The following is a 26,837-nucleotide window of genomic DNA, read 5'->3' as shown; positions in this document are numbered from 1 at the left end:
ATGATAAATGTTTCTACATCTCCTTTCAATCTGTAGGTGTCATTACATCTAAAATAAGTGTCTTGTAGGCAGGATATTGATGGGTCTTGTTTTTTTTTTAAATCCATTCTGTTACCCTATGTCTTTAAAAGATTTACTTATTTTGGGGGTGTGAGGGGCTGGAGCAGAGGAAGAGGGAGAGAGGAGTTCAAGGAGACTCTGCATGCTAATAAGCATGGAGCCTGACATGGGGCTCCATCTCATGACCCATGAGATCATGAACTGAGCTGAAACCAAGATTCACGCACTTAACCAACCGACTGTGCCACCAAGGTTCTCCACCCTATGTCTTTTGATTGGAGTGTTTACTCCATTTACATTCAAAGTAATTATTGATAGATAGACATTTAGCGCCATTTTATTATTTGTTTTCTAGTTGTTTCTGGAGATTTTCTCAGATTCTTTCTTGTCTTTCTTGTGTTGCTGATTTTCTTTAGTGATACGTTTGGAATTCTTTTTATTCTTTGCATGTTTATCAGTGATGTTTGATATATAGGTGCCATTAGGTTTGTGTATGTAGTGTCTTTTGCACACAGCAGTCTATATTAAGTTGATGGTCGTTGAAGTTTGAACCTATTCTCTCCTCCCCGTGTTTTAGGTATATGTTGTTATACTTTATGTCCTTTTTTTGGGTGAGTTGAGTTCCTTGACTGATTTTTAGAAATATTCATTATTACTGGTTTTGTGTTTCCTGCCTTTATACTGTCACTTTTGGTCTTTCCTTTACCCTAGAAGAGTCCCCTTCAGTTATTTCTTGCAGTGCTGGTTTAGTGGTCACGAACTCCTTTAATTTTTGTTTATCTGGGAAACTCTTTATCTCCTTCTGTTCTGAATGATAGCCTTGCTGGGTAGAGAGTATTCTTGGCTGCAGATTTTTTCCAACTCAGCACTTTGAATATATCATGCCACTTCCTTCTGGCTTGCCAAGTTTCTGTTGAGAAATCTCTAGCTAGCCTTATTGGTCTTCCCTTGTAAGTTAGAACTTCTTTTGTCTTGCTGCTCTTGAGATTTTTTTCTTTGTCACTATATTTTGCAAATTCAATTACAGTATATCTTGGTGTTGGCCTGCTGTAGTTGATTTCTATGGGAGTTCTCTGTGCCTCCTGAATCTGGATGTCTGTTTCCTTCTCCAGACTAGGGAAGTTTTCAGCTCTTATTTCTTCAGATTAATTTTCTGCCCCCTTTTCTCTTTTTTCCTCTCCTGGGATTCCTATTATACTAACGTTATCATGTTTGATGGAGTCACTGAGTTCCCTCACTCTGTTCTCATGTTCCGTAATTCTTTCTCTCTTTTGTTCAGCTTGATTAATTTCCATTACTTTGTCTTCTAGGTCATTCATTTGTTCCTCTGCTTCTTCCAGCCTGCTGTTCATTGCATTAAGCATGTTTCTAACTTCGCTTATTGCACTCTTCATCTCTGATTCTTTTTTAACTCTTTTATCTCCGTGGTAAGGGTCTCACTGATGTCTTCCATTCTTTTCTCAAGCCCGGTGAGAATCTTTATGATCATTAGTTTAAATTCTCCATCAGAGAATTTACTTACGTCTGTTTCGATTAGACCTCAGGCCCTGGCCTTATCTTGTTCTCATATTTGGGATAAATTCCTCTGTTCTCTGTGTCCTTCTCTGTGTTAGAAAAGCCAATTATGTCTCCTGCTTCTGAAAGTAATGACCTTATGAGGAAGAGGTCACGTAGTGCCCAGGGCCTGGTGCTGCGGAAAGTGTCTGGTGTGTGCTGCGTGTGCTCTGCTGTTGTGTTCTGACTGCTCTATCCTTCAGGCGTGTCATCTGTAGAGGCTCTCCTTGCCTGCTATGGGCAGTGTTTGGTCCCTGGCCTGGGTGTGGCAAGGTTTAACTACGTGTGCTTTGGTCTGCCTGTGAAATGAGTCCTGTTACCACCTCCACTAGAACAGAAGCCCTTCAAAGCTCTCTGGTCAGGAGAGGTGGCACGGGCTGGGGTTTGTGTGGTCTTCTGAGGGAGGGGCCAGCCATGCTGGGGCTGAGGCAGTTGTGACTGAGAAGGGCATTTCCACTAGGAGTTGGTGCTTGGTGTAAGCAAGTTAGGCAGTCAGTGTTGGCACTGTGCTGCTTTCCCACATGTGGCCCTGTGTTTATTTGGGGGTAGGAGGAGGAGGGAAATGGTACCAGCCAGCTCCTTTGTTATTCGAGAGGTGTCTCTGTGAACTCTGCCTCTCAGGGACCCCTCTCTGAGAGGAGCAAATAAATTTCCCCAGTGCGTGCCCCAGGTGCTCTTAAGATCTCCTTTTCCACACTGTGTGCTCGTGGGTGCTTTGCCTGCCTTCTCTCTGGGAGCAGCACAGTGCCCTTGGGGCTTTAGCATAGTCAAGCCCACTGACCTTTAAGACTCCAGGCTTTAAGCCCCACTATTGCAAAAACCCGTGAAATTCAGCCCTTCTTGTTTTCTAAGCCAGTGGCTTAGCGGAAATGTTCTCCTTGTGTGTTCCCCTGTGTGTGTTCCTCCCTCTCTCCCTCTGCTTCTGCCTCTCTCTAATTCTCTCACCTTTCTCTGTGATCATGGCTCCCTCCCCTCTGCAGTAGCCATAATCTGTTTTCTCCTGTAAATCACATCTCCGCATGTCCTGCCTTCTTCATTGTGGTCTCTTCTCTCCCTTTAATTGTGGAGTTTGTTGTGTTAGTCTTCAGGTTACATTCTGGGATATTTAGGATGATTTGGTAGTTAATGAGTTGTGTTCATGGGATGAGGTGAGTCTAGGGTCCTCCTACTCCACTGCCATCTTCCTGCTCCTCTTCTGTGATCTTCCTTTTTTTAATACTACTCTTACAAGCTTTCCCGTAGAGTTATATATGAGCTTCATAAAATGAATTGGAGAGTGCTTTTTCAATTCCCTGAAAGAGTTTGTGTAAGAATGGAATTATTTCTTTCTTGAATATATAATAACAGTAAGGGCTTGTCCTTTTCTTTGTGGGAAGATTTTTGATTCCTGATTCAGTTTTATCTATGACTGTTCAGGTTTTGTTTCATTTGAGAAACTATGGTAGTTAATTGATGTTCTTGTAATTTATTTGGGTTTACTGTGCCTTACCAACTCTTTGAGTATTTTTCTTATTGTGGAAAATATACATAATGTAAAATTTACCATTTAAAAAAATTTTTTTTAAAGAGAGTGTGTGTGGGGTGGGAGGCAGAGGAAGAGGGAGAATCTTAAGCAGGCTCCATGCCCAGCACGGAGCCCAACTCAGGGCTCAATGTCACAACCCTGACATCATGACCTGAGCCCAAATCAAGAGTCAGATGTATAAGATACTGAGCCATCCAGGTGCCCTCCATTTTAATCATGTTCAAGCCTACAATTTCATGGCATTAGGTACAATTATTATATTGTATAACCATCACCACCATTCCCAGAATGTTTTTCATCATCCTAAATAGAAACTCTGTACTCATTAAGCAATAACTCATTCCCCCTTCCCTGCCCCTGGTAACCTCTGTTTTACTTTCTGTCCTTCTGAATTTGCCTATTGTAGATACCTCATGTAAGTACAATTATATATCATTTTCCTTTCTTTGGTTATTTTTATTTAGTATTTTAAAGGATTATCAGTGTTATAGCATGTATCAGAGTTTCATTTCTTTTAATGATCAGATAATATTCTATTTTACAGATACAACACATTTTATTTATTCATTCATCTGTGATGGATGCAGCCACCATTCCACTGTTGTGTATAATGCTGCTGTGGACAGCAGTGTACAAATATATGTTTGAGTCCTGTTTTCAGTTCTTTTGGGTATATACTTAGCACTGGAATTTCTAGATCATATAATTATTCTATGTTTAACTCTTTGAGGAACTAGTGAACTCTTTTCTGCATTGGCAGAATTTTATCTGCTGTATGCCACCTGCAATGTATGAGGGTCTGGTTTCTCTACATTCTCCATCCTCTGCAACACTTATATTCCTTTTTTGGATAATAGCTATTCTTTTGGTGTGAGGTGATATCTTACTGTGGTTTTGATTTACATTTCCCTAATGCCTAATGATGAGAATCACTTCATATGCTTACTTGTTGTTCGTGTATCTTTTTTGGAGATATGTCTATTCACATCTTTTGTCTGGTGCTGAATTTTTGCTGTTGTTGAGTTGTAGGGCTTCTTTATATATTCTAGATATTAAAGCCTTATTAAATATGTGATTTGCGATTATTTTTCTCCCTTTGTGTGTTGTCTTTTCACTCTCTTGATAGTGCTGTTTGATGTACAATAGTTTTAAATTCTGATTAAGTCAAAGTGACATCATGCATAATGACACAGTAGGACTTTGTAGGGGTTGGTCTCTTCAGTGAAACAACCAATAAACTGGAGAAAATTACTAGAATCAACTATTTTAGAGTCTGGACCTTGGTCAAACTCTTACAAGAACCAGGAGTGTTTGATTGAAGGGAGGGGCTCTTGCTCTTTGGTGGAGAGCTCCAGAAATTTGGGGTTGTGTGTTTTGATTGGTGTGACAGACTCCTGAGGACTGGACATTGATGTTTGCTGAAATTTAAAATGACAGTACCTCCTTCACGTTTTGGAGCTAAATATTTAAGGAAATCTGTCAGGTTACCAGCTGGCCACCAGACAGCATGGAATAGAAACTTCAGTGACTACACTCAACAAGGAATATATACATACTTTGCAAAATAGTTTGCAAAAGTCACAAGTGAACTGTTCCCTCCATCAACAAGGAAAAATCAGTGATCTGTGAGGAGTGGGACAGTCAGAGCTCTAGAGTTACCATAATAACCAGATCTCTTTGTGTTTACCTTGCTTGGAGTTCCCGCCCCCGCCTCAGCCCGCCTGCTTCTTAGATAGGTAGATTCATGTCTTTCATCAAATTTAGCAGGTTTTTGACCATTATTTTTTCAGATTATCCCAGAGGTCCCTCAGGTTCTTTTTAACTTTCTTCATCATTTTCATTCTACTCTTCATACTGGATAATTTCAACTGACTTATCTTCAGGTTTGCTAATTATTTCTTCTGCCTGTTCAAATCTGCCATTTCTGTCAACTTCTTGTTTCCTATGAATGAATTATATTTCCTGATTTCTTTGAATGCTTTGTAATTTTTTTGTTGAAAACTGGACATTTTGAGTAGCATATTGTGGTAACTGGAAATTGGGTTCTCTTCAGGAATTGATTTTGTTGCTTGTCGAGGTCTTCAGTTGTCTATTTGTATAGTGACTTTTCTAATCTGGTCTCGCATAGCCTTCCTTGTGCCTATTACTGACCTGTTACCATGGCACTCAGCCTGTAACATCTCAGAGGTTTTTTGTTTTTTTTCTAACGTGTGGATTTTTGTTTTGTTTTTTGTTTTTGGTAAGTGTATATGCCTCTTTAGATGTTCTGATAGATGCCACCAAAGAGTTTCCTGGGGGTGCTAAATAAAGCCAGGGATCCTAGCTGTCCCTCAGGGAACCTCATACTACCCAAATCACACAACTCCAAAATTTTAGAGTACAGGATCTTTACTGTCCACCCTGAAACCAGACAGCCATTTGAGGCATGCAGGCTGCTGTCCCCACATTGCAACAGGATTAGGGAAGGAGGCATGGTAATTGGTTTACGCAAGCAGCTCTTTTACCAAAGTTCAGCAGCCTCTGTCTCCATTAAGCATTTCTCTGGTTGCTATAAATGTCTGAGTTCCAGAGTTCTGAAATAGTGCATTCTGGTAGTGTTTTTCCAGCTTAATGTTTGTTTTGGTGGAGAGACCAACCCCGAAAGCTGCCCTTTTTTTGACATCCTTTGCTGCCATTTTTACTATTTTTTATTTTATTTTATTTTAGGTGAATTTATTAGAGCGTGTGCACAAGCAGGGGGAGTGGGAGAGGGAGAGGCAGGCTCCCCATTAAGCAGGGAGCCTGATATGAGGCTTAATCCTAGGACCCTGAGATCATGACCTGAGCCAAAGGCAGATGTTTAACTGACTGAGCCACTGAGGCACCCCATTTTTACTGCTATTTTAAAGTAAATCACAGATTTGATTTGGCATTTCATCCTTAAATACCTTAACTTGAATCTCCCAAAGTAAGAACAATCATCTGGATAATCCCATATCATTATCATGGGTAGCTAAAATAGCTATTATTTTGTAATATTCTAAGACAAGTGCAATTTCACATTTACCATCTTGTCCTCAAAATGTCCTTTATGGCTCTTCTGTTGAAACCAGAATCTAGTCAAGGATTAACCACATTTAGTTATTATGTTTCTTAAGTCTTTCTTAATCTAGAATAGTTCCCTCTCCTGTCCCTGTTTCTATTAGTTGGACTTGGTGGAAAGAACCAGTCAGTTTGATTGATAAAATACTTTGCATTCTGGATTTCTGTGGTGTTTCCTCATATGCTCTTTAAGTCATTCCTCTCAACTAGAGGTGTTCAAATTCAGGTTAAACCTTGTTAGATAATAATACTACATAGAAGATGCTATATTCTTCATATTGCATCACACCAGGAAGCAAAGAATGTCTAGTAAAGATTTGCTAGAGAATAGTATTGAGGTTGACTGGCCAGATTATATATTATAAAGTTGTTTATATCTCAAGTAGTGCATCTTAATTGATCTTTAAAGATATTTCTGCTGGGTTTAGTGGTCTGGCAAGGCAATTATTATTGTATTTAACACTTGGAAGATGTCTTTCTACTGTCTTCTGATTTCCATTTTTGCTGATGAGAAGTAGGTGATCAGTCTTACTTTTGTCTTGTTTGATGATAATCCATCTTTTTTTCTTTGCTTTTAAGATTTTTTTCTCTTGGTAGGATTTATCACTTCTACAAAATTCTTAGTTGTATTTGCTCTGTCCTTTTTGAGACAATGATTAAGTACTTGTTTTACATTCTATATGTATATGTCTTATTTCTGGAGTCCATTCTGTTCCATTGTTTGTATTGCTGTCCTTACATAAATACCATCCTGTCTTGATTACTGTAGCTCTATAGGAAGGCTTGAAATCAGATCACATAAGTCCTCCGAATTTGTTATTTTCCAAATTGTTTTTGCTCTTCTTGGTCCTTTTGCATTTTCATAAAAATTTTAGCATCAGTTTGCCAGGTCCTACAAAAAGCCTGCTGGGATTTTAATTGGGATTGCACTGAATCTTTAGCTCAGTTCCAATGCAGGAACATGTTTAACATCTCTTTTAGGATGATGATTAATTTTTGTTTCTTAGTTTTCATTATACAGGTCTTACATATTTGTTAAAAGTATTCCTAAGTATTTCGTGTGTTGTTTTTGTTTTGTTTGTTTTTTATGTATATGCTTTACAATTTTTTACATAGGTGATTATGTTTCCTGTGACTTGAAACCATTTTACTTCTCCCTTTCCAACCTGTTTACCCTTTATTTCTTTATCTTGACTTTTTTGCACTAACTAAAACAGCTTGGAATAGAAGTCATGAGTAGAAGTTGTTGCTTCACACCCGAAAGCATTTACTATTTCATCATTAAATATGTTTGGTGTAGGATTTTCATACATGACTTTTATCAGGTTGAGGAAGTTTCCTTCTATTCCTAGAGTGCTTTCTTTGGGATTAATTTGCAATTCTTTTTCTAGATTTTGACGTGGAAGCTTTCTAGATCATTGATTTCTTTAATGCCTTTCTTCATTAACATGGAAATCAGTTGTTCACTTTCCACAGAGCTGGGGATTTTCCAGTTCTTTCTGTTTCTAATTTCCAAGTTTATCTCACTGTGGTCATGGAACATATTTTGTGTGTTTTTAGTTCTTTTAATTTATTCATATTTATTTTGTTGCCCAGCATATGGTATATCTTGGTAAATATTCCAGTCACACTTAAAGAATATGTATTCTGCTAACATTGAGTATTCTTTAAACATCAGTTACATCAAGTTATTTGATTCTTTTGTTCAAGTCTTATATCCTTATTAAGTCTACTTCTCTTATTGATTTCTGAGAGGAAAGTTGAAATCTCTATCATGTGGATTTGTCAGTTTCTCTTTTCAGCTGTATCAGTTTTTACATTGTGTTATGAAGCTCTGTTAATTAAGTGCATGTGCATTTAGGATTATATGTCTTTGTAAGGAATTGATCCCTTTATCATTATACATTGTCCCCACATTATATCTGGTAATAGTTCTTGTTCTGTTGTGTACTCTGATATTATTATAAAGTCGTTCAGGTTTTATAGGCTTTTTGAAACTATGTGTGTATTTAATTGGGTTTCTTGTAGATAGTATTTAATTAGGTCTTTTGTTATATACATGTGTATATATGCTTAAGTAGGAAGCCATCAGTGGTATTGATAGGACCATGGACAGAGCATTATTTTGCACCATATAGATCCTCTATTTTTTAAAACTCTGATGGATGTTGGACTATAGTTTCCTGATTGATGGTGATCCATCTCATGGTCCTATCATGCAACTCACTTGTGTCTCTGATCCACAGTATTTAATAAGAGGCTTTAGTCCACATTTGTCTCTTTTGTGGAGATGAGTAGTCAGAGTTGCCAGTCGTTCCTGGTACTTAATGTCAAAGTGTAGGCGCTGCATTATGCTTAGATTTAGAAACTAAAACTTCACAAAAAGGAGGTAGCAGGATAATATTCATATCTCAGAACCCAAAAGCTGTAAACATTTAATTTGTAGAAAAAAGAATAATACCAAATCTTAGTAAGTTCATTTTAAGTCCACGTGCTTTTATAAGTGTATAATTTATGATCTGTCATTAATTTCCTATGACTCATGTTTTATCACCTTGTAATTATCCAAACATGTTTCATGATTTTGTTTAGTAAACATAGAACTTACATTTAGACGGATATGAACATATAACTTCAACAGCCCTTTTCCTTTAAAATGCAGAAAAATGTAATACTGAAGTGTTAATTGTTTCAATAAATAAGTGAGTTCCTCGTTTAGCTTCTTCCCAGGACATTCTCCATATTCATACTATTGGTGTTAGCTAAGAGAAGCAATTTATAGCATTTGTGAGATCCATTTGCTTTATTTTTTCTCTTTAATTATAAAGTTGACTCCCTGTTTGTCTTTTCGATTTCAACTTTTCCCTTTCCAGAAATGGGAGTTGATTGTTTTCAGAGTATTCCCACTCTTCCCAGGATAGTGTGTCAAAAGAATCACTTTCTTCATATAGACGTTCAGCTGTTTACTGCATGGTATGCAATGTCTGGTTTTTCTTGTACTCATAAATCGTGAGCTTAGAAAGAAGTTTGGATAGAGACACAAATTTAAGATACACCCAACATCTAGTCCCATTGTTACTTTTATTTATGTATTTGTTTGTTTTCCTGTTGTTACTTTTAGGTAGAGGTGCATTTATGACTCTGAAATCATAGCGTTCATAGATTATACTTTGAGTGTATCAGATAGATGAGGTCATGCTGATCCTTTCAGAAGGAGCCACTTATTACCTGATTTTAATTGGAAGGCACAAAGTTTAATGCACAGGTACCACCCTGACATCATTAGGCCCTTTTTATACATTTATTCATATAATCCTTGTAACAGTCCTGCCTCAAATTTGTTCTAATGAGTGCAAAACATTTAGCACAATAACTGGAACACAGCAAATTCTCAATATGGTAACCATTATCATGATTATCATTTACTGTTTAATTTATTTATTTTTACAGAAGAGGAAATAGAGGCTCAAAAGAATTAAGGGGTTATAGAGCAATCAATAAAGAGGGGTACCTAGGTCTGTATGGTTTTAAACTCCATACTCTATCTCTTTTATTTAAATACGTTCCCTGTAGAATGTGTACAAGATGTATCATTAGGCAGGATTCAAATACCAGATTTGTTCCTTAGTAGTTTTATGACCCTGGGGAAGTGATGGTGATCAGTTTTCTTATCTGTAAGATGGGGATTATATTTATTAATTTGCTAGACTGGTTTGCTCTGAGGGTTACTAGTTATCTAGTAAGTAGTCTAGAGTTAGAAGAGAGTTCTGACAAAAGCCAGCAGGTCTTTCACTGGGCCTGAGGTCTCATTTGCCCCCATTCATCTCTCCATGCTTTTAGGCCTTTGAAGTGGTTTAGCTCAGGAACAATAGATGGGTTGAAGTCCATACTGGAGAGGAGCTGCTGCTGCTTTCCTCTTTCCTAGGCTTAGCCACTGTCCAGACTTGTGTGCTAATCATCCCCTTGGCTTTTCTTTATAGTTGATCATCTATGATTGCTTTCCTATATAATATTTTATTTGGATTGTATTTGGATTTTTGAATTTTTTTTAAAATATTTTTTATTATGTTAGTCACCATACAGTACATCCCTAGTTTTTGATGTAAAGTTCCATGATTCATTACTTATATATAACACCCAGTGCACCATGCAATACGTGCCCTCCTTAATACCCATCACCAGCCTATCCTATTCCCCCACTCCCTCCCCTCTGGGAAACAAACTGGATTTTTGAATTTAAATGGTGAATGTATTCTTCTAGGACTTCCTTTCTTCACTCAACATAATATTTTTTGAGATTAAGTCATGTTGATATCTGTAGTTTAAGTGCATTGATTTCATTGCTGTACTTTATTATTTGAATATATCACAGTATTTTGTTTCTACTGTTGATGGATATTTGGATTGTTCCCAATTGTGAGCTTTTATGAAAAATGCTGTGATGAACGTACTTGAACATATTTCCTGATGCGGAAGTATAAGAGCTTCTTAGTGTTGGAATTGTGAATCATAGGGTATATGTATTAAGGGAGTTTATTTATCATTCACCAAATACTTAGCACTATGCCAGGTACATTTTTAGCTGCTTTGGAATATTGGTGAACTAAATAGAGAAAAATCTCTGCCCTCATGTGATTTACATTCTATTTGGGCTCGCCAGACAATAAATAATGAACATAAATAAATAGAAGGATAAACGCCAGGAGGGAAAAGAGTTAGAGCAAGATAAAGGGATCATTTTGCAGGAAGGTGGGTGGGGTGTGCAGGCTGTCATTAAAGGTTAACATTTGAAAACAGACTTAAAGGAAGTTATGTGCCACTTAAAAAATTTTCAACCTAATTAAATAACAAAACGAAGCAACTGTGGGGGCGCCTGGGTGGCGCAGTTGTTGAGCGTCTGCCTTTGGCTCAGGGCGTGATCCCGGTGTTCGGGGGATCGAGTCCCACATCCGGCTCCTCCGCTGGGAGCCTGCTTCTTCCTCTCCCACTCCCCCTGCTGTGTTCCCTCTCTCGCTGGCTGTCTCTCTGTCACACAAATAAATAAAATCTTAAAAAAAAAAAAAAAAAGAAGCAACTGTGGCCATTAAACACACAGTGATGAATCATTAAAGTAAAAATCTCCACAATTCTTAGAGAATTATTTTTTCTTTAGCTAATCAGATTTTAACCTTTCCAGTTTCTGAAAGGTTATATTCTGGATGCTAATCTCTACCAGTTTGTGCAGAGGAGCTATAAATGTACTCAGACTTGGTTGAATAGAAGTCCCATTTTCCAGGACACCTGGCTTGCTCAGAGAGCCTGCACTTGGGTCAGTCAACCAAAGGTTCAAATCATAATTCCAATGCTGTGTAATTTTGATGAGGTTAACCAGAGTTTCTGATCTGTTTTCTCATCTTTATGAGGATAATGCAGTGCATATAAGGAGAACACTAAATAAATGTTAGTTCATTTTAGGGTGTTTTTGTTTTGTTTTGTATTTTACTTTATATTTTGAAATAATAGATTGATGGGAATTTACAGAGAGATCTAAGGTACCCAGTTTTTCTCAGTGATTATATCTTCTGTAACTAGTACAAATCAAAACTTAACATTAGTAAAATAGTGCCTGTAGTTCTTTACCACTTTATCACATGTAGATTTGTATATCTATAATCGCAATCAAAGATACGCATGTTCTTGTTTTATTCCATCACCACCAAAGCTCTCTTTATAGTCATATCTACCCTCTCCTTTCCCCATACTCCATCATCCCTAACTTCAGGCAAAGCACTCACCTGTTTTCCATCTCTATAATCTTGTCATTTTGAGAATATTATGTAAGTGGAATCATTCATAAGTGACCTTTTAAAATTAGCTTTTTTCACTCAGAATGATGCTCTTAAGATCCATGCAGTTTGTTGCATGTATTAATAGTTATTTCCCTTTTATTGCAGACTGGCATTCCATGGTATGGATATACCAGTTTACTTAATCATTAACTCTTTTAAGGAGATTTGGGTCATTCCAAGTTTGAGGCTATTATGAATAACACTGAATTAAGTTAGTGTTCAGATTTTTTGTGGATTTAGGTTATTCCACTGCAATGCCCAGGAGTGAGATTGTTAATTCATAAATGTTATGTTTAATTTTTAAGAAACTGCCAAACTATTTTATATTCCCACTGAGAATGTATGAGCGATCCAAAATAAAATGTAGTGGCAATAGCTTTGTACTCGTATCTCATCTTGATCTAAATTTGCGTTTACCTGATGGCTAGTGATGTGGAACATCTTATTGCATGCTTATTTTCCAATGTGTATATCCTCAGTGGTGAAATGTCTCTTCATGTGTTTTGCGCATTTTCTAATTGGACTGTTTGTTGTTTCATTGTTGAGTTTTGAGAGTTCTTTATATATTGTAGATATGAATCCTTTGCCAGATCTGTGCTCTGACAGTGTGTAGTGGGGTTGGTTTTTTTTTCCATCTTCACAAGTCTTTGCAGAGCATAGGTTTTTAATGTTGATGAAATCAAACTCATCATATTTTTCTTTAATGGCTTGTGTTTTGGGTACGTCTAAGAACTCAAAGTCCTAGGTCCCTAAGATTTTTTTCCTGCTTTCTTCTAAAGGTTTTATAGTTTTGTGTTTTTTATTTAAATCTGATCCACTTTGAGTTAATCTTATAAAAAATGTGAAGTTTAGATTGAGGCTCAATTTCTTGCCTATGAATACTCAGTTACTCCAGCGCAATTTGTTGAAAAGACTTTCCTTCCACTAAATTATTTTCACACTTTTTTCAAAAATCAGTTGGGCTTACTTGTGTGGGTGTATTTCTGGATGCTCTATTCTGTCCTTTCACCTATGTGTCTATCCTTCTGCCAATACCACCCTGTCTCAACTACTATATCTATATAAGTCTTAAAATTGGGTAGTGATTCCTCTCACTTTTTCTTTTTCAAAACTGCTATAGCTCTTCTAGTTCCTTTCCTTTTCCACATAAATATTGGAATAACATTGTCTATACTTTAAAAAAATCTTGCTTAGGATTTTGGTAGAAATATACTGGTCTGTAGGTCAGTTTGGGGAGAATTGACATTTTTGCTGCAATAAATCTTCCAATCCATGAACGCAGTATATCTCTCATCAGCATTTTGTATTTTGAGTGCTAAGATGCTTTTACACATCTGTCAAAAATGAATTGGCCTTACTTGTGTGGATCTGTTTCAGTTCTCTCTTCTGTTTTATTCATCTTTGTCTATCCCTTGATCAGTAACAGACATTCTTGATTATAGTAGCTATATAATATCTTGAAATTAGAACAGTTCCTCTTTTTTTTCAGTATTGATTTAGTTATTATTGTACATTTGCTTTTCTATATATATTTTAAAATCTTGTCTATATCTACAAAAAAGTGTTGCTGGGATACTAGGAATTGTGTTAAACCCACAGCTCACATTAAGGAGAATTGACATCTTTACCACACTGATTATCCCTATCCGCGAACATTCTGTGTGTCTCCATTTATTTAGATGATGTTTGATTGCTCTCATTAGCATTTTATAGTTTTCAGCATGTAAGTCCAATACATATTTTACTAGGTTTACACCTAAGTATTTTAGTTTGCTCAGAGCCAATTTCCAAATAGCTATAGGGCTATTCAAATTATTTCATACTGGATAAGTCATAGAGTTTGCACTTTTTGAGGAATGTTTCGCTTACATTGTTAAATTTCTGTGACTGTTAGTATTCCTCTATTATCCTTTTGATGTCCACATCATCTCTAGTGCTCTTCTCTTTCTCATTCTTTGTTTGGTAAATTGTGTCTTCTCCTTTGCCATCTTCAGTCTTGTTGAAGGTTTGTTAATTTTATTGGCCTTTTCAAATAACCAGCTTTTTCTTTGATTGCCTTTTCAGTTTTTAATTCCATTAGTCTCTGCTCTTATATTTATTGTTTTCTGTCTCCTGTGAGGTTGAAATTGAAGTCCATGTTCCTCACTGCCCCCCTGGACATCTGGAAGGGGAGGGCCTCCTCCTTACTACTGGTGGATGGTCTGGAGGTCTCTCGATACCTCCCTGGGTAATAGGGGTATGGGTGTCTGTTTACTGCTTCTCATTGTTCTTCATTGACCCATGTAAAGAGTGGGGACAGAGGAGGTTACTGGTGGGCAATAGTAAAGTTTCTGAGTGTCCAGTAGTCCTTTTCTAATGCCAACCCAGCATAGAGGTAGAGGAGCACCTCCTTACTTTCCTGTAGGGGCAAAATTCAGGCTTTTCCCATGGTCTCCACTAATACTGCAGGGGGCCTCATTAAACACCCAGAAAGGACGAAAGCCCAAGCTCCCCACCAGTCTTCTCTGACAGACACAGCAGTGTGTGGTTGGGATACTTGGTTTCTGCTTGGCCAGGGTGGAAGTGTAGGCTTCCTACTGGGCCTTTGCTGGTGGGAAAAGGAGCACAGTTTTATCTGTGGTGTTCAGCTGGAGTAGAGAAGTTATTGTCTAAAAGTTTTTTCCTGGTAGGCTGCCTGTTTCCTGGTCCTTCGGATAAAGAGAGGAGGTTTTTGTAGGACTTTTTTGTTTGTTTGTTTGTTTGTTTGTTTACACCTGTTGATGTTCATGGGATGGTGACTTCATGAACGCCCACTTTGGAATATATGAGGCTAAAAGAAAATCCAGTGAATTCACCACCGTGTCATTCCTTGGGTCCTGAGGACTCTAGCTGGTCGCTGCCTTCTCTCTACTTCTCAGTCTTATGATTGTTTCATATAGAACACCTAGAATTTTTAGCTGTGTTTATCTAGAGAAATAAGGAAAAATCTGTTTACTTAATCTTACTCTTTTGTGAAATGCATTATCACATAATCTGCAGATTTTTATTAATATCTTTGTTAGCACGTATTAGGTATATCTTTCCCAGTTTAGGCCTTGTCTGGTCACTTTCTTCATGGTAATCTTTTGACTAGCTGTAGTTCTGAACTTAAATCAAATTCATTAATCTTTCCCTTAATCTCTTGCTTTTTGTTTCTTGCTTTAGAAATTTATTCCTGCTCTAAGGTTACACAGATGTTCTCTTATATTTCTTTGTGAAAGTTTTGGGTTCTTAATCTTTTAAAAGAACTGTTGTTTTTAATTGAGTAGTGATCTAATTCATCCCCCTTCTACTTTGGAGAACTACAGTTCTCCAAAAAGTTCATCCCTTTTCCCATTGATCTCTATTGCCACATCTATCATGTATAAAATATACTTATATGTGAGCCTGTTTCTGGTATGTGTATTCTGTTCCACTTTTTTTTATCCTTATATAAATTTCACACCATTTTAATTACTATAGCTTTGGAATAACTCCTTTACTGGGTAGGCATATCCCCCCCAGCTTGTCATAATTCTATTGAAACTCCTGTTGGGATTATTAAAATTGCATTGAATCTATAGATATATTTGGGGAGAATTGATATCTTTACCATCATGAACATGATTTTTCTTTACTTAGATATATTTTAATATTTCTAAATATAGCTTAACATTTTTCTCCAAAATGGCCTTATATATTTAAAACAATTATATTTGAGTGCTTAGTATATTTTTGTTGCTATTGTAAAATGGGTTCTTTAATTTAAAAAATTTATTGCTTGTATATACAAATGAAATTGACCTTTGGACTACTTTATATTCATTCTTACGCATTTCATTTTACAAAAAGTGTACCTGGGAATCTTATCGCAGTCTCCTTGGTACAAATTATAGCATCAAGTGAATATTAGATTTTTAAAATTTTAATAAAAAATTTAGATTCATTCATAGTTATTACTTACTGTTTTACCAAGCACTATAGAATATTATTCTTTTCTCTCCCCAAAGGAATATATTTGCACTTGTTAAAGGAAACACAATAGTGTTTCTTAATCTCCCGTGGAGATTTTAAGCAAAATGAGTATGTTTGTACTCCCCTTTCAGAAATCCTGGTTCTATAGGTCCAGAGAAAACCGGAAGTCTCTATTTTTTAAAAAATTTCCATGTGGGATTTTGAAAACCGCATCCATGGGGTTATTGGAGGGGCCTCTCATTTAAAATAATGAAGTTTTCTTTATTATTAAATAAACTAGGTGTGGGATATATATATATGTGTATATACATGCGTACATATAATCCATGTATGTATATAAACTGAATTGCTTTGTGTTAAGTAACAGCAGATATGACTTTGAAGAGAGTGGGCATTGTAAAAGGACCCAGTTACAGTTTGAATGACATGTGCTCGTTTAGTGCTTAATATATTTGTATTAAAACTTAGAATGAGAGCTCATGGATATAGAGAACAAATTGGTGGTTGCCTGAGGTGTAAAGGGTCATCGGTGGGTATGAAGAGGGTCAAAAGGTACAATTTTCCAGTTATAAAATGAATAAGTCATTGGGTTGTAATGTACAGCGTGGTGGCTGTAGTTAATGCCATATTGCATATTTGAAAGAAGTGGATCTTGAAAACTCTTACCACAAGAAGAAAACTTTTGTAACTGTGCATGGTGACAGATGTTAATAGAACTTATTGTGGTGATCATTTTGCAGTTATATACAATCAAATCATTATGCTGTGCAAACCAAAAAAACTTAGAACACAATTTTGTTTTTCCCAGTTGGAGTCATTCGATGTCCAGTTTGCAGCCAAGAATGTGCAGAGAGACACATCATAGATAATTTTTTTGTGAAGGACACTACTGAGGTTCCCAGCAGTACAGTAGAAAAGTCTAATCAGGTAAGTGTACTACTTAAGTCTTAAATGTTTTGCCTCCTCTTAACGAGGCAGCCTGAATTGCTGACAGACTCTAAAATAAAAAGTGTCTGACAATGGGGCGCCTGGGTGGCACAGCGGTTAAGCGTCTGCCTTCAGCTCAGGGCGTGATCCCAGCGTTATGGGATCGAGCCCCACATCAGGCTCTTCCGCTATGAGCCTGCTTCTTCCTCTCCCACTCCCCCTGCTTGTGTTCCCTCTCTCGCTGGCTGTCTCTCTCTCTGTCAAATAAATAAAATCTTTAAAAAAAAAAAAAAGTGTCTGACATTGACCATTATGTCTATCAAATTATATAATATTTTAAAAGGTAAGAGCAATGAATAAAACAGTGCCAGTTCAGCAGCCTTGTACCCCCACCACCTTCCCTGTCCCTTCTGAGAAAACCATTATTCTATATTTGACAGTATTTCATTTTTTGTAACTTTACTGTGTATTGACAATTACATTTTTTTATTTCAAGCCCCACCTTTTTCATTTTTTTCTGTTTTAATGATGAACTCTGTAATGATACATGCGAAAAATTCCATGTCTTTGATCAGTATGATTTCTACATTTTAAGAACGTCTTCTTTTCTGCATCGTATTTCTTTGAAAGCCTCATTTGGTAACATTGTCCAGGGTGTTGGATTTAGAGACCCAGTGTTATTTTTCTTTTTTCCCCACTTCCATAACCCACATGTAGAACATTTCTATTGGCCCTTTAAATCTAAATGTCTGGTTGGTGGTGGGTAAATTGTAGTACTTTGGTGGAGGTGAGCTATGATTAATTTTGTAGTCTACTTTTGAATCGTGATTCATTGATAATTTCTGCAGGCATTTCCTTAAATTTGGAACATAAGATCTGCGAAGGAACAGAATCTGACAATGGAAAAAATGATTATTAATCTAAAATGTAAAAATAGAAAAAGTAATGTTTAGGACACTTCAGTAATCATACAGCTAAGTTTCTGTACTTTTCATTTTCAGCTTTTTGTTTCTTGGGGGAGCTATGGGAATTTAGGGTTCACTTAAAATGAATATAACCATTACTAACTAAAATATCCCTTTTGGGGGCATCTGGGTAGCTCAGTTTGTTTAGGCAGCCAACTCTTTATTTCGGCTCTGGTCATGATCTCAGGGTTGTGTGATTGAGCCCCGTATGGGCATGGAGCCTCCTTGGAATTCTCTCTCTCCCTCTCCGTCTGCCCTTCCCGCTTTCCATTGTGCACACATGCACTTCCTCTCTTTCTCTCTTAAAAAAAAAAAAATTTTTTTTTTTTTAAATACCCCAAACTAGGCTTCAGAGGGGAGGGGGGTGGGGGAATGGGATAAGCTGGTGATGGGTAGTAAGGAGGGCACGTATTGCATGGTGCACTGGGTGTTATACGCAATTAATGAATCATCGAACTTTACATCGGAAACCGGGGATGTACTGTATGGTGACTAACATAATAAAAAAATATTATTATAATAAAAATAAATAAATACCCCTTTTGTTTAGAAAGTATCCACAGTTCATCAAAGGCCAAAAGAGGGCTTGGTGCAGGGGATAAGCTTTCTAATTGTTGTGAAACCAGCTTTAAAGCATGAAAATGTAATTATTTATGTGAGCTACAGTGTCAAGTACTTAACAACTCTGAAAGTTCCCCTGTGAATACCAATGATTGTTTTGTCTAGAATTCCAAAGTGTCATGTCACTTTGCTTCATATGTGTTATACTAGATAAATTTTGTTAGTCATATTACTCACCAATTATGCTTCATCGGATGAACTCTAGTAGTGCATGTGACAGCTCAATCCAGAAAATTCAAAAGCAAAGCAGCATAAATAATCAACAGGGTGGAGTTATGATCCTCATATGAATCGATGGTGATAAGAGATGAGTGTTGAAGGGATTCTAATCTAAAGGACAAATTTAAGAGGCTGTTTTATCCCTCTATATAATCAATTAGTTTTTGTAAGTTTGTCTACTCTGTTTTTGTCACAAAATATAATAGGAAGAAGTTATAATCAGTTAAACTAGAGATAGTCCAAATTGACATCTTCATTTTAGGTAAGTGAGGAAAGGGAGGTTGTTAAACCTGGTTCAGGAATAGGGTACTTGGTTATTTTGGGAATGAAGGCAGGAGAGGTGATAATGTGGGATAAAAGAAGCACAAGGCAAGAGGTATTGAGAGCTGAACTAGCCTGGTAGCAACAATAAGAAAAGGAAGGGGGGAAGTTACAGGCCACACAGGGCTTGATACACCTGATTGGATGTGGAGGTGAGAGGGACCTCACTACCAGGATGGTGGTGTTTTTCACAGAGACAAAGGGGGCAGGGAAGTAGATAGAGAATTGGTTTTGAATGTGATTGAGTTTGCCTATAAGACTAAGGTAATGTCGTCTGTGGTCAGACTGGAGCTCTGAGGATGGTTTATAGCTGAAGATAAAGTTTTAAAAACTTTTTGTTACAGATAATTTTAAGCATTACCAAGAGAAAGGACAGTTTCACATAACAGACTTCCATGTACACATTACCTAGCTTAGTAGTCATTGACTCATTTTATGTTTAACCTGACACCCCCCTACACACAGCCTATATTATGTTGAAGTTATTCCCAGGCATTATATCATCTAATCCATAAATCTTTCAGTATTTCTATGGAAAAATGATTTTTTTAATAAATGTAACCAGCATATTAATTTCATATGAAAAAGAAATTTATAGTATCATCATCAAACATCCAGTGATAATGTCTCTAATTGTTGTGGTTTCTTTTTTTAAAACTGGTTTGTTTCTGTAAGGATCCAGTAAGGCCTACACAGCGCATTTGGTTGATTTATCTCAACCCTATCTTTTAATTAATCTCACATTACCCCTTCACTTCACTAGCTTTCCTTTTCCTCCCTTTTTTACGTATTTGTTAGATAAATGACGTGTTAGTCCTATAGAGTTAGCCTTATTCTGCCTTTTGCTGACCATCTTCGTAAAGTCATTTCACATGCTTCTCTATCTCCTGTATTTTGTGTACACTGACAATAAAAATGTAGAGGCTGATGTAGTTTCAGGTTCTGTTGGGTGAGGGGATGTGAGAATACTTTTATCCAGATGTCTGTGTGTACTTCAGTCAGGAGGCATAGGAGTTTGGTTGTCTTTCTTTTTCTTGATGTCAGTGGCCATTAATAATCGCTCCCATTATCCCATATTATATTACGGCCTTAGAAAAGTATGACTTCTTATTCTCTCATGCCCCTATATTTTTTAACTGGAAGAGAAACAGAAGGCTTCCTTCATTTATTCTTTGGTTATAAAAGGAAGGTGGGTTAAACACTTGATTCTTTTCCCTCCGTTGCTAATTTTTAGAGTAGTAACTTACTCTTTTAGCATTCTTCAGAGGTTGACTAATGAGTGGTGTGTTTGTGTGAGTGTCATTATGAATTCAAGGATTTTTAACATAAAATGTGTTATAGTAGTTGTTATTGATGTTCCAGTTGTGCCGTCTTGGCAACGGAAGCTTCACATTGATTCCTGAGTCATTCTGATACAATCACAGTAGTCACTGCTTGTCTCCCCTGCTTTCTGTTTTGACACACTCTAGAGGTTTTGGTTCCTTATAGTCGGAAATGGCCTCTGGAGACCACAGTATGGGTACTTAGGGATACTCTCATCACCATTGGGTTGGTCATTTTTCTAGGCCTTGCAGGAGAATGATTTAGCAAACACTTTTTATTGGAAAAAGAGAGTGACTGAACTTACCGTGTTGAACACTTCGTGATGTATAGAATTTTTGAATCACAAAATTGTACATCTGAAACTAATATAACACTATGTTAATTACACTTGAATAAAAAAGAATAAACAAGTCCATCTGGCTTGGTCTTGAATTTAGGCCACATAGTGTCTCTTGGGGCACAGGCAAGGATCCTCTCTAAGGCATCTTTTTATTAAGTTCATCAACCTCAAACACATGGAATTTTAAGGAACTACAATAGAGAGAGTCTCTGAAATCTTTATTTTAAGTGTCAGGGAAAAAGATAAGCAGAATACAAAGTAAGTGTTAGGTGATAGAGAACTGTTAATCTTACTAAGGAAACTAGTGTTTTGTTTTAAAGAGTCTTTTTTTTTTTTTTTTGTAAGATTTTATTTATTTATTTGACAGAGAGAGAGGCAGCCAGCGAGAGAGGGAACACAAGCAGGGGGAGTGGGAGAGGAAGAAGCAAGCAGGCTTCCAGCGGAGGAGCCCTATGCGGGGCTCGATCCCAGGACTCTGGGGTCACTCCCTGAGCTGAAGGCAGACGCTTAATGACTGAGCCACCCAGGCGCCCCAAGGAAACTAGTGTTTTTAAGAAGGCTAGGATTTTAGAAAAGTAATGGGTGCAAATTTTTAAAAGAAAAGCAACCAAATTTAGTATTAGTGGTCAAAATGTATTTACCAAGTGAACAAATTTCTGGAGCAAAAATGTGAGAAATGACCCCAGAAGCTGACAGCAAGTGTCTATTCTCTACACCAAAAAAACCTGAAACTGCATCCCGCTAGTGCCAAAACCACCAGATGATAGCATAAAAATTCAGTGTATAGGTAGGTCTTCTATATGATACCAAATGTCCAACTGTCATGTTTTTGTTGGTGTTGTATTTCAGCAGAATTGATGAATAGTTTGACCTGGTGTCCCACAGAGTATGTGAGAAATTAGGGTTGTAGCCATGCCTTTTGGGTTGTCCCATAAGATGACCAGGGTCATCTCCAGTGCAGACAGTCTTTGAGGTTCTACCTTGACCCTGCCGAGGATCACAGAAGGCTCCCCATTTCCTTTCCCAGCCCTGTCATTTGAACAGCACCAAGACTGCTCAATTATCAGGAGAGTCATGGATCTGCTTAAAATTCAAATTCAGCAGAGGGGATAAAGTCTGTGATTACTAAATATGAATGTATTCCACCCTTAAGCAAACTGACAGTCTAATACGACGCTCATGAGAAGTTGCTGAGGGAGGATATAAGATCTATCTCTAGGATTCCTGTAACTAGAAGACCTTAAGAGAAATAGATTTCATTTGGCTCAATAGTGCACTTTCCAAAGATAAAATGTGCTTCCGTTTTATCCTCACCATTGTGTGAGGTAACGGGTAACGGGTACCTAATTGTTCAAAATATACAAGCTGCAACTCTTTCGGAAGGAAATACAAATATACCACAAGTATATATTGATATTTATAAGTCTAATTTAGATTTGTAGGTTTTACGTTTTTGATTTTATGTTTATCTCACTTATCTGACATTGGAAATCTTGGTTCTTAATTACATTGACATAATTATTTTCTCCAAATACATATAATTATGTTATAGGGTCTATTGTCTTGGTTTTGGTATAATCAGGAGCAATCTTAAAATTAAGAATTGTTAACTAGATATAAACTTGTTTACTGAAAAGATAAATAAAAAATACTTAAAGTATCATAGACATAGCAACTATAAAGAAGCAGCTCAGAGAACAAAGAGAAAAGGTCGGAGTTAGTCAAAGTTAGAGGAAGGGTCTTGTGGAACATCAGTTCAAACATCTGAAGAGGCAGTGCTCTTGTCCCATGTTGCTGTCTGAGTGTTTGGCCTTGGGATCGCAGACCTCAGAGGAGCGGGAGTAGGCCTGTGGTGTCAGTATCTCCAAAGCTGGTTCCACGAGGACTGGAAAAACTGCCAGCTAGAGCTAAGTGCTGCTGTGGAAACGAGCTGCCGCCGCCGGGGTGAAGTAGCATCGATTGGTGTGATGTTCACAGAGAATGCGAGCAATAATAGACAGACAGCTAAGATGATGAAGTGCCTTCTCTCTCTGGCGCTGCAGTCTCCCTCCAGCACCATCTGTTGCTAGAACCTAATGTGGATCCAGCTCATAAAGCATAAATATGGTTTGCAGAGCAAGAGTATGGGAGAATAGAGTTGGTGCTGAAAGTAGAAATTATAGAGCTGTTTCTGTCAAAATAGAAAGCAAGGAAGACAGCAATTACTGCATGTATGCACTGGAGATAGTCAATCAAATCACAATTTTTTTCAAGTTTTTATTTAAATCCCGTTTAGTTAACATACACTGTAATATTTTAAAGTTACTTGAAATAAATAATTCTCTGAATAGTTCAGCCACCCACTTGATAGGCAGATTCATTTGTTTCATTTGCTTTTGGTTTTTAGGGATTTAATTTTTTAAATTTGTAGGACTACATATAAAATATTCCTATAGTTCTAAAGTAAAATCTGTAAAACCAGTGTATTGAGAGAACTCAAACTTCTATCACTGTTTAATCTACCCATATACCTTATTTCTTCTCTACCCTATAGGTAACCATTTACTTTCCTTTATTTTTCCATTTAAAATATTTTACATATATTTTACATATAGTTATTTAAAAAATATTAGCAAATGATATTTCACCCATTCCCATGTTTCTTAGAAGAGCAGTAGCATGATACGCTTTTCCACTTCATTTTTTTATTTTACTTCATATACTATAGATCCCTCATTCTTTCTTGTAGCATAGTGTGGAGATTAAATTTTTGGAGACATCCTGGAGACAGGATAGTTGAAGCTAAGGGAGGATGGATGAGACAGTCCCCAGATCTAACAAGAATGTACAGAATTGGAGAAGGAAGAGTGGGGTGGGATCCAGAGGGCATTCGGGGATAAGAGGATCTGGAGGTATCAAGGAATCCAAATGATTTCTAGGAAGTAGGAGTCAGTCATGTTAGAAAGGTAAAAGATGGTAAGAGCTGAGAAAAGGCTGGTTTGAACTAATGAAAACGTTATCCGGGTATTTGGAATTTGGCCAATGTAAAGCACTAACTGAGGGGGAATTTTTCCCCCCATGTTAAAAAAGATAACACGAGGATTGCTTATATGTACCTTTAATACCTTTTCTCAGAGTAGTGCCACCCTCTACACAGTTACCCAAGCTGGAAACAAAGGAGCTATCTCTTCTTCACCTCCCATATCCAGTTCATCCTCTGAACCAGTTTTACCATCAATCTTCCTCATTCATGCCCACTTCCACCTAAACCACTGAAAAAGCCTCTTACTTGTCTCTACTGAAAGCACTTACTCCTTTTATGATCTGTTCCCTGTATTACAGTGACAGTGATTTTTAAAATTGCAAGTCTGGCCATGACACTTACTTAAAAGCTTGTAGAAGACTTCTTCAGACAAGGACCAAAATGCCATGTGATCTTGCTTGATCCGGCCCCTCTGCCTGCCTTGCCCCTAGCTGCTTCTCTTGCCAGTCTTCCCTTGATCTCTGCACTTCAGTCATACTTTCTGTCCGTTCTTTGAACCTGCTGTACTCTTCTTGCCAGGGGCTTTTGTACATGCTGTTCTCTCTGCCTACAAGTCTTTTCATCAGTAATTGATGATTCAACTTGCATATCTTAGTGTTAATATGATCTCCTTAGAGAAAGCCTTGCCTGGGTCATCTCTCACTTTCTCCAACACTCCAACCCCACTAAAATGAGATCAGTTTCCCCTATCATGTGCTTTTATAGCTTCTCATACTTTTCCTTTATGGCACTTCTAGTTTGTAATTATATATTGGTGTGATTGTTCCAGTAATGTTTGCGTGTCTCAAGTTTAATCTCAGCACTACTCAATAAAATCTTTTACTAAGCTCACTTTAAAGATGAGCATTCTAAGTAACCTGCCCAAGACTACCTAGCTAATAAGTGGGCAATGGGGATAGGAACCCACACTCCCATCTATGAGATTTGGTATTAGTAAGGGCAGGAACCATGTTTGCTTTTCCACGTTGGTAAATCCTCAGCACTTAGCATAGTGCCTGGAGTATTTGATATATGAATGAAGGACAATGCCATATTTCCATTTTATATGTTTATAATTTAAAACATGTCAGTTTAAATTTACAAAAACTGTTAAGATAACTGATAGAGGCAAGTTTGATTGGTATATATCATTTTTATATGACTAGTTGTTTGCCCAGCTTTTCATTTTTCTTAAAACTTGATGTGACATGTTTCTCTTATCAGGTGTGTACAAGCTGTGAGGACAACGCAGAAGCTAATGGGTTTTGTGTAGAATGTGTTGAGTGGCTCTGTAAGACATGCATCAGAGCTCATCAAAGAGTGAAGTTCACAAAAGACCACACTGTGAGACAGAAGGAGGAAGTATCTCCAGGTAATAAATTGGTTTTAATCTCTTTTTGTCTCTATCCTTCCCACTCTTTTCTCCCTTCCTGTACTGACTTTGTTTTGATGCACTTGTAAGCATTAAATATACTCTTGTTTTTTAATATAAGGAGGTCTGTATTGTAATTGAAATTTGAAGACTTAAAAATGTTGTTAAATATGAATAGATACAGAATCTTTCTGCCTGATATACTCCCAACCCCCCTTCCTGTAAATGCTTTAATTTGGTGTAAATGTATAGCAAATGAAAAAAAGAGTTACTTTTTAAACTTATCTTCTCTCATCACTTCTCTTATTTCTGAGGTATGACAAGAGGTGGGCTTAACAAAAGTTTTGTAACTCTTTCCCCTCTGATACTGTTGTGGTAAACCTGGTTCATGGTATTTGCTTTTTATGTAATATATGGTTTCTCAGTTTTTATTATTGTGTTGCTTATAAAGTAAAGTTTACTAATGTATTCTTTTATTGTAGTAAAATATATGTAGCTTGAAACTTGCCATTTAAACCGTTTTTAAGTGTACAGTTCATTAAGGTACACTGCATTACATTACATGCAGTTTGTTAGTGTATGGTGCATTAATGGCATTCACAGTGTTATGCAGCCATCACGTCTGTTTCCAAAGTTTTTTCATCATCCCAGAAAGAAACAATCCCCAGTAAATAATAATGCTTATTCCCTTCTTTCCTCTGCCCCTGTGAACTTACAATCTACTACTTGTCTTTACGAATTTGCTTACTTCTGCAAGTGGAATCATATAGCTTTGTCCTTTGGTGTCTGGCTTATTTCACTTATCACAGTATTTTCAGGGTTTATCCATGTTGTAGCATTTATCAGACTTCATTTGTTTTTATGGCTCATTAAATATATTTTTAAAAATTATTTTATTGCTTTTAATTCAAGTCAACCAGTGTTTGTATGTCTATTCAATATTCCAGGAACTTTGCTATGCATTAGAGATGTAAAGTGAATCAAACAGATACTTTTGCCCCACAGAAGTTATAAGTATGATGAAGACTACGAACAAATGAGCAATCAGTTTGGCCTCCTAAGTTCTATGGGGGCACATGAAAGAAGCACCAAACTCAGATTTGGGGATTTAAGTTGGAGGCCAAATCTGGGGCTTGAAGAAGGAATAGAAGTTCATCACAGGAAGGAGAGGGCTGGGGAAAACTGAAGTTACTTATCCAAATTTCCAGAGGGAGACAGTTGAATGTAGCTGGAGAGTAAGATTCAGGAAGAGGAGGAGGAGTAAGAGATGAGGCTAGGAGTCTGGTGACACAGGAAAGGGGGATATAATTTCTGAGGACACTAATGGGGAAAAGACAAAAGAGTAGAGGCCAGGTACAGATTCAGATAAATTGAATAGATGGTGCTAGAAAGACTTCCCTGTTTTTGTGAATTCAGTTATCTATTGAGAAAGAGAACAGAGGAAATAGGATGAAAAGGTCAGGTATGTGTGGGATACTTGAAATAACTCTGGTAAAAGAGAGCTCCAGCTTCAGAAACACATTGTTTGGTAGCATCCAGGTTACATTTGATGTATAGGCCTTAAAACTTCCTCCATCGTGGAGTGCCAAGGTGGCTCAGTCGGTTAAGTGTCTGCCTTCAGATCAGGTCGTGATCCCAGGACCCTAGTCCTATGTCCGGCTCCCTGCTCCGTGGGGAGCCTGCTTCTCCCTCTGCCTCTCTCTGTGTCTCTCATGAATAAATAAATAA

The 26,837-nt window shown here is 37.2% G+C and overlaps 1 protein-coding gene across 2 annotated transcripts in view; it reads left to right on the top strand.

The window, feature by feature from the left end:
• The window catches only part of TRIM24 (tripartite motif containing 24), a 92,277-nt gene that overhangs the window by 17,849 nt on the left and 47,591 nt on the right, over positions 1-26,837 (top strand). For both annotated transcript variants that reach the window (XM_045792568.2, XM_045792567.2), the window contains exons 2-3: positions 16,829-16,947; positions 24,962-25,109. In XM_045792568.2, the coding sequence (XP_045648524.1) occupies positions 16,829-16,947; positions 24,962-25,109 (267 nt within the window). The remainder of the gene's footprint in view (positions 1-16,828; positions 16,948-24,961; positions 25,110-26,837) is intronic.

This window comes from Ursus americanus, chromosome 3 (genome assembly GCF_024610735.1).
Source record: "Ursus americanus isolate L20-20 chromosome 3, mUrsAme1.1.p, whole genome shotgun sequence".
Classification (NCBI taxonomy): Eukaryota; Metazoa; Chordata; class Mammalia; order Carnivora; family Ursidae; genus Ursus; species Ursus americanus.
Note: the sequence above shows the minus strand (reverse complement) of the source record. Positions and strands in the feature narration are given on the sequence as shown.